This window comes from Thunnus maccoyii, chromosome 16 (genome assembly GCF_910596095.1).
Source record: "Thunnus maccoyii chromosome 16, fThuMac1.1, whole genome shotgun sequence".
Lineage (NCBI taxonomy): Eukaryota > Metazoa > Chordata > Actinopteri > Scombriformes > Scombridae > Thunnus > Thunnus maccoyii.
This window is the reverse complement of record NC_056548.1, coordinates 19,241,694-19,250,487: the sequence shown is the minus strand read 5'-3', so window position 1 is coordinate 19,250,487 and position 8,794 is coordinate 19,241,694. Positions and strand designations below refer to the sequence as shown.

At 40.9% G+C, this 8,794-nt stretch overlaps 1 protein-coding gene across 1 annotated transcript; it reads right to left on the bottom strand.

The window, feature by feature from the left end:
• Window positions 1-4,836: 4,836 nt before the first annotated feature.
• LOC121881206 lies at window positions 4,837-6,723 on the bottom strand. The gene has a single exon (XM_042388882.1). It carries the CDS (start codon window positions 6,297-6,299, stop codon window positions 5,586-5,588), a length of 714 nt encoding a protein of 237 aa, XP_042244816.1. The 5' UTR covers window positions 6,300-6,723; the 3' UTR covers window positions 4,837-5,585.
• Window positions 6,724-8,794: the final 2,071 nt, after the last annotated feature.

Sequence of the window (8,794 nt, the reverse complement as noted above, 5' to 3'; positions counted from 1 at the left end):
TTTGTTCAGTTTAATAATTGTAAAAGACAACTCATATTTTTAGAAAGTATCCTTGAGAATCCCATCAGTTGTTGTGCCTTGCATATTGGCCTCTTCAAATATTGAAGTTGTACCTTTATTTCATAGTTTGTATCGTAACATAGTGTTACACTGCATGTACTGAACTAACAGTGCAGCATCAGTATTGATTTTATTTATTTGCCTCTCCGTTTGGACAACAGAATGTTAACTAGGAAGATTTTGCAAATCTAAAACTGTTTTAAAATAATATTTGTGTGCATTATAGCAGCTGATTTTTTTCCTCTGTGACATATATGGATTTTTTTTTTATTTATTGCCATTCTATTATTTTGTTTTTGGTATCAAGTGACAACTATAATAAGAAGCCTTACAAGAACTCTGTCCTCAAATGTTGATGTTTTTGGCTTTTGTTAACGCTACAGTATAGTAAACAGTTATGTAACCATTAATAGAGAATGTACTGGATGTGCTCTGACCAGCAGGGTCTTGTCAGCTTCAACTGTGGTTACATAAAACACAATTCATCAGGAATCTAGTAGAAGCACACTGGGGAAATCAAGGAAGAAAATGTGTTTTTGAGTAGGGGCCTTATTCTATATTCTATATTCTATATTATATATGGAATTTGAATTAATGGTAAAGGAGACATCTGTTTGAAAAGCAGGTCGAACAGTTTTACCTCTGAAATATTTAAAATTCCTTGTGGGATTCAATTTAGTGAAATGACATTTAGAAATTTAGAATGACCTACAACCATAGAGCAGTTTGTCCTTTAGCAGCACCTGTTTAGTTTAATTTAGTTATTAGACATTATCACCTCGCTTAAATGTCAAATTTAAGGGGTGGTTGTCTTGCTCTATCTGGGTGTCCACTGCTGTCCTCCATATTGCTGTCCTCACATACACTCATAAGGAAGGAATAATTGTGTGTGCCTATGTATGAGTGTGATCCCAGCTTTTTACCGTTCAGAGTGCTCATGCTAATTTGAATCTGTGTGCAACATAGCCAAACTTACTGTAGAACCATTTGGAAGGAGGCGTACAGAACATCAATAAAGTTTTTCTGTATTTCAGACTCTAATCATGACTGGCATTGTTTTGTTGTTGTCATCTTCTCTCTTACCCTCCCCATGCACCTGCAATAACACCACAGATGCATATGAGTTTTTATGGCTCCACATGAAAAAACACAAGGTCAGTGTAGTGAGTCTCAGAGAGAAAAGGGACAGATGTGACAGAAATGTAGAGCACATTGCAGCATCAACAGCCCATGAAGTTTGACCTCGGTCGAGTGACTCTGCCTTCGTGTTGGATTTGATTAATTTCAGATGAGCTCTCTGCTGAGCTGTTGAATTGGAAACGGCTCCCTCTCAGCCCTACAGGTGGGACCTCCCATAGGTGCTACTATTTTAATTATCTCCTCCCAAGGCTATCTCCATAGCAGCCTTCTGTCACTGAGGCCACAGACTTGCTGTACAGTGTGCACTGCAGCTCTCTTTTAAAATGAACTGACAAAGTTAATATCTTTTTACGCAAGCCTGAAAGTTCTTGATTCCTGCAAATGAGATGATAAAACCCAGCATTTCAGTCCCCAACACCCCTGGTTGACTTTGGTAGTAAGCTAAGCTAATAGTTTGAAGGGTCTGACGCAATAGTACACCACAGTGGGGGTGTTGATATTATGGAAATAAGTCCTGTAGGCTGTGTTAGAGGATTGAAGTGCAGTGTAGGATTATGTCAGCTGCACTCTGCAGCAGAGAGAAGCTTTAGAAGCTGAGGAAAAAATCCAAAAAAGAGTTCAGGATTTGGTGCAAGCAAGGTGACGCTTTGGCCTGTCATCACAGATCAAATACCAGTAATATGTTTTTATGTACAACAATAGGCTTTTTGTTTATGTGTTGGATTTGAAATGTTTGGACTGGAGCTCTCTCTCACATCCATGCTCCAAAACACTGCTAATAAATCCATGTTAGGGTTAATGTTAACTTTTGATTGCAGTATGGCTTGGTTCATGAAATGGCCTTTAAGCTATGACACCTGCCTGCTGTGGGAAACCATTAGTTTGGGTTAAAATTTCAAATCCTGCTTGGGTCTGTGATGCCTAAATTCTGTCAGCCATGCTTTAAACACAGCGAGGTAACAGTCGGAGCCTCTTGAGGTGTTTCATTACAGTTGATGGATGTAGGTTAAGTGGAGGCGAGATCTGGCCCGACTCTGCGACCCATTCACAACCTCACACAGACAAGTTGGCAGTCCCCACTGAGTGTGTGCGTCATTCCCCCCCAGCCCTGTCATGATTCAGGATGTAACAAACACACCTCAGACTGTGCTCTGGCCCCCCTCTCTTTCTTCCCCTCAGCCTGGAGACAAGAGGCTAGGCTGACATGGTGCCCATGTGCTGTCTGCCATATTGATTTGGGATTGGTCCTTTTTGTTAGCATTATCTAATAAGCCCAGTCAAAAGCATGTCAGTACAAATAAAGCCAAATTAGAGCTAGCTTGTGACCTAATTTTACTAATGAAGCAAATTTTAATCAGTAGATGCTTGAAAATGTGCTCAGACATAATCCAGACATAATCATGCGTTTCAGATACACAGTATAGCTTTAGACTCATGTGTTCCAGTTTGGGCCCATTTGTTGACCTTTTGACCTTGACAGATGGACCTAATGTTCTCTTTCTAGTTTTCTTTAGGATCCTGTTATAACACAATGTTGTTTGGTTTGTTCTTTGACATATCTCTGTGCATATAGATCCATCTTGAACATCTGCAACACGGCATCTGAGAAAAACAAAGCTATTGGTTTGTCAGTCACCTCAACCTGAGTGTTTCTGTGCTTTAAAAACCAGCAATGAATGGAGACTGATTGCCAAGTGTTTTTTTAAAAAAAGAATAAAACTCAATTGTTATTAAACCACCTGAAAGGTAACAACATGGTGATTATCTATACACACATCTCTTTTGTTTTACTATGCATCGCTTCATATACTTTTGCCCTTTTATTCATTGAAAAGCTATTGTTGCCTGCCTTTGTGTTGTTCTCCTGTATTGCAAGACTACATGTTAATATTTCACACTATTTGTGACGGTGTCTTACTCAAAAAATGCTATATCGAAAGGCCTTTAATTCCTCCAGCTTTGTTGGAAGTGTCTCATTGGTCATAGCGTGTCACCCTCATGCTTGTCAAATCTGATGAGGAAAACAATGTCTTGAAAGTAGAACTTTAATCATCTTTTTGTATATTTTATCCTGCCTTGCAAATGACAGTTATATTATCCCTGAAAAGCCTTTCTCTACAGTTTGTTGTACGTTATCCTGATATGAATTTGTGATTAACATTTCAGATAATACATCTGGATTACAGTCTTCTTTATGCATCCAAACTGAGTCTGGTGGATGCTGCAATTTTGAGTTTTTTGCTTGACAAATCGAGCATTTAAGTGACCAGTACAGCTGCACTTCCCACCACACAAAGACAATTGCAGTATGAAAAGGCCAGCATGAGCAGTTATGACAACTAGCTTTTATATTTTTTTATGATTCGACAAATACAATCTAAGTCTTTCCTGTTTGAAAATAGCATGTGATCTATTGCCTGGCTTGAGCTACAAACAAGATGAACTCATAACATAACATATATCTAATTTCACATCAAATAATGTAATCTGCCTGGGTGACTGGGTTCAAGAGTCATAAGGTCAGATGCCATGTCCTGAGCTCCCAGCAATAACTGTCAGAACTGATGAACTCTTTCATCAATAGCTCGGCCATTACTCCTCTCATATATCACAGGAAGCCATAAGTGGCACTGGAAGCACATCTGTCAAGGCCGTCCTTTAATACAAAGGCCACTGCAGCATTGACAGGCCTTTCATTGTGTTATGCTCACTCTGTATTACATTTTTCCGATACACATGGTTTCTGTTGTGATGGGGGATGTTTGTGTCCTGTGCTGTCCTCCCTGATGAATGGACTTCCTGTTTAGCGCAGCAGACACACATACCTTGGCTTTGGTTCTGAAAATCTGTCACCTAAAACAGCAGTGCGTGTCATCACCGTTTACACCACAGTGCAACATTACTGAGCTGCTGGCTGCACAGTGGAAATCAAGTGGTTTCATTTTCAGCGTGATAGTGAATGATGCTTGTCACCGCCTGCATGAGAAATAAACCGTTCAGCCAAACAGTCCTGCTCAAAGCCTGATCAAAATAGCACCAAGCAGTATTGTGTAATGTGTTCTTCTCTGTTTTGTACAGTGCAACAACAGAGCTCTCGAATCGATACACCTCCCTCACATGCTGCCGAGAAAGCGCACGGGGTGGTTGGTCTTGTTTCCACTTCATAGTTCACCACATGTGACTGTGTGAAAATGTTTCAGTGACTGAACTGTGGCGGACTGAGACATGAGTGCTTCTCTTTCCATGAGGAGCAGACAGTCCCTCTGATCACACACTGGACACTTCACACAGGTTTCCTGCTGTAATTATTTTGATTTGATTAAATATCAAAAGATTGACCATAAACTGAGTGCTCTTTGTACTGGCATGATTGTTATTTTTGTTGAACCTGCCTCTTCATATCAATCAATAAATGTGGGTTTTGCTTGTTGTAGTTACTCTCTCTAATAATCTGAAGTGAGCCACAATTCATTTACATTTCTTTTTGGAAACAAAATGTGAGTTGTTAGGGAAAACCTAACATTTATTTGAATATATATTCTAATTCTGAATAAATAAAATATTATTAACATACAGTGACACGGCAGTGATTAAATCATGATTTACATAGATCTATTATAAAACCATAGAAATGAATCATTTTCTAAGGATGTTTATTAGTACCTTGTGATATAGTTATACCTATTATACATACTGTACCTTTAATAAAAATCATCTAATTACACTAAAAGTTCATCAAGGCCAAAAAGATGTATGCCTGCCCTATATGTACATAACCAAATACACAATACATTTACATGGTTATATGCACATACCTGAGCATAACTCAATAATGCAGGTTCTTCTACTCGGAATCCAGGTTTGATCCATGAAAGAAAACACAGCCTATGTTAAAATGCGATAATGCAGTATTGATTTAGACCAGCCCATGAATGGCAATGATGTAAAGCGCTGTATGCCTGTGAGACATGTTTATGTCTTGCAAACCAGAAGCATCTCTGGAGGCTGTGTTCGATTAATTTAACAAAATATCAGTGTTGTCCACACGTACAGGCGGGTTAGTGGCCTCAAAAGCTGTCCGAGGTAAAGTAGACACACATTGATTTAAGGCATACAAATGGCCTAAAACAAAACAAAACAAAACAAAAAAAACAGCATAGCCTAGTTAGTGTTGTAGGGGAACAGAGCGAGGTCTCCTCTTGTGTTCAGAGAAGGATATCAGTTCATATGTGCAGTTCAGCATCCATAAGGGGCTCTGCAAAATAGATGTGTTTTATCCGACCTGCGGCACTGAGTCTGTCAAACACTAGCCTACTTGTTGGATCAGTTTGTGTGTGTGAGGGGAGGAGGGGGGTGGGGGGTGTGGTGGAGGGGATGAGGCCCGATCAGTCTCCTCTCTGGCCGGCTCCGCTCGTCGGCGATGTTGGAGGAACGGTGACAGCATCTGCAGACGCCTGATCGGGGTCGTGTTTCTCAGTCGCCCCGTCGCCCTGTCTGTGCGCCTCCGCGTCCTCATTAAGCGCAGCGCCGGACTCCCCGGAGCTTGACGGCACGTAGTGACTCACTCCGGGCTGAGACGCATGTGTCTCTCTACCCAAAGTGCCCGATCTCTCTGTGGCTCCCGCGCTTCTGTGACCGTGGGAAGATGCGTAGAGTCCTTCCTCCTGCTGTGAGTGCGCAATTTCTGCTCCAGCACCGCGCGGGGAGACGGCCACACTCTCGGCTGTGTCGACCCAAAGACTGTGTGGGGTTGTGCCCTGCCTGGTCTGGTTGAAAGATAGCATCCCTGTCTGTGTAGAGTTCCACTCTGAGACGTTGCTGTTTGTGGAAATATTAGTTGAGATGTTTGCGGAGGGGGTGACCTCTCCAGGCACCCCCGGCTTCCCCGCAGAAGAGGATGCACTGGTCGGTTTCCAGATCAGGCTGTAGTAAATTGCCAGGATAATGGCTGCTAAGGACACGGACAATACATATGCAAAAACAGTGGCTAGTCTCACCCACTTCTTGTTAGTCTTAGCAGCCATCTTAGCCTTTTTGTCCCCTGTATAAGTAGCAGGTTTGCCCCTCTCCATATTGGGCATGAAGTCCCGCTCTCTCATATTGCCCCTATTTTTTCCTCGATGCTCCACCACCCCCTCCGTCTTGAAGGCTTCTTGTTATCCACAATCCAAGAGAAGACAGGAAGCAGAGGGCTGAGGAGAAAGATGCTGGACCACCTTGAACCGTCCGCACCGCAGGAGAATTTTGCCAAATTGATTTCTTGTAATTTATTTGATCTCAAAAACACTGCGCCTAACATTCGGTACCCAGTGCAGCATTGCGTTTCATCATGGACATCAAGCATCCACAGGCTGATTGCGCGTTTCAGCATCCGACAGCGGCGGGACAAATGTCAACCCTATACGACATTTCCAGAGAACAGCTGGCTGTAGGCCCACGGTGAATCCGCAGTATAAGATTTGATGTCATTTATTAAAACGATTAAGTGAGATCATACGGCACACAACTGTCTGTCTTATCCAGCAAATGAAGTGGCTGGCTCAGCTAAAAATACAGGAGAGGGGGCGGGCGGTGGCTCTTAAAGAAGCAGCAGCAGCTGTGCAGCAGCCCGAGAAGAAACCACAAAAAAAAAAAAAAAAAAAAAAAAAAGAAAAACCCACACATCACCTCCGTACCAGGACGCTTGTGCTGCACATGGAGAGCAGGATGTTGTAAGGGGGGGGATGAATACGTGTCGTAAGTGATGCTGTGAAGTGTTTACCTTACACTGTGCGCACCCAAGTGGAAACAATGTGTCAGATACAGAAATGAGCCAATAAAGTAGTAATTAAGCAATGTTGACCGAAATTTATGAATTATGTAATGTTTACCCAATCTGTCACTGAATTAGTAACCAGAAACCAAGATCCTGTCACAGACACGCGGTTCATTTCGGATCAGTTTTGACTTCATCCTACCTGTTGGCTGATTGACTTACAGCGCGTCATTTCAGCACAATGGACAGCGACAGGGTTTGATTATTGCGCATGCTCTCTAGGAAACAGAGGAGGTGAAACAGGTGAAGACAGAAAGAAGCAACATTTGACCAGCGATGTGTGAAATTAAAAAATGGCAAACTATGACCTCCAGGTGGTGATGAACATGAATCTAACGTCCAAAGCACAACCTTTGATTTCTTATTCAAACATTTATCCTACAATAGCCTGGCTTACATTAGGTTCATTCTAATTATTTCACCATATAGTCTACATGTAGGTGTTCAGCATTAATATAAGATTTTACGTGTAAATGTGTTTACCCTCCATCACTGTATCTAAGCATCCGACCACTGGATCATTATGTATCATGTTGTGTCTCCAGTATCACAAAATCCATATAAAATATGAATAAAATTATAATAAACATGACTGTGTTGCAACAACTCCACAAAGAGGATGGCTAAAAACAATACATGGTCCCTGGCTGTCACAAAAGTATTTTTTAGTAGTGCAGTGCAGTGCTATAAACAGGACTCTCAGCTTATTGCCAATAATGTCGGGAGGAAAATGATTGATCAGCTGTGATTTGGGTTTTCTGCCGGTTATTCCTGCACAGACACTGCAATGGTCTTGTCTCTTTTCATTTACAAACTGACCCTGTGCCGATTTCCCAGATGTCACTCCTCTGGCTGCTCACTGGCTGAATGTTTGCATTAGTTATTGCACGGTCTGAAGGTTTATTTGATGATGATGATGACATCTAAATGACTGAGAATTCTTTGTTGAAACAGCAGCCAGTGCCCTGCTCTGAGTAATAAATGACACCACATTATTACCCTGAACAGATGGTGGTGGCATAATTTGATAAGATAATAAGTTGATGAGCAAATTAATTCTGGGTGATTTGCTGTTAATGTAAGTTATTATGTAAGTAGAGCAGTTTAGATATATTGTACAAATAAAACAGTGTGAACTAGGTGAACTTTCAACCAAGTAGTGCACAGTTTCAGTCAAAGGCCTGCATCTGGACTTTATTAGTTTAGTTATTTTAATGATTTATTCTGCAGCTATAAACCTAAGACTGAAATGCTGATAGCAAACTACAAGTCAGAATTAGTGTGTGAAAAGCAACTGCAAAAAAAAAAATACTTCTTAAAGGTTCAGTTCAACCTAATTACCAATAAAAATAAATAAATAAATAAATAAATAAATCTTATCACAAGGTAACCTTACTTCTTTTTTCTGGAACTTTCCACTACATCTTGTCACCTTAATCAGCGGGTGGAGTTGCTCACTTGTCATGGAGATAGTTTAGTTGTTTTCATAACACTGAAATTCTATACTTAGGTGATGTGATGCAAATACAGCAGCAGACACACAACCTGGGCAAATGCACAAATATGCACAGATTCCAATAAGTGTGAAAATGTGTTATTTGGGTGAACCAACCATTTAATATTTTACAGTTTTTTTCAATAGTGTAAAAATAATAAAAAACAAACAGTCTGTCATTCAGTCTGCTCTGACTGGAGACACTCTGACATCAGCACATTCACCTTTACTCATGTTACATGTTTTTTTTTGTCAACTTCATTTGCAATGCATATTTCTTGGGG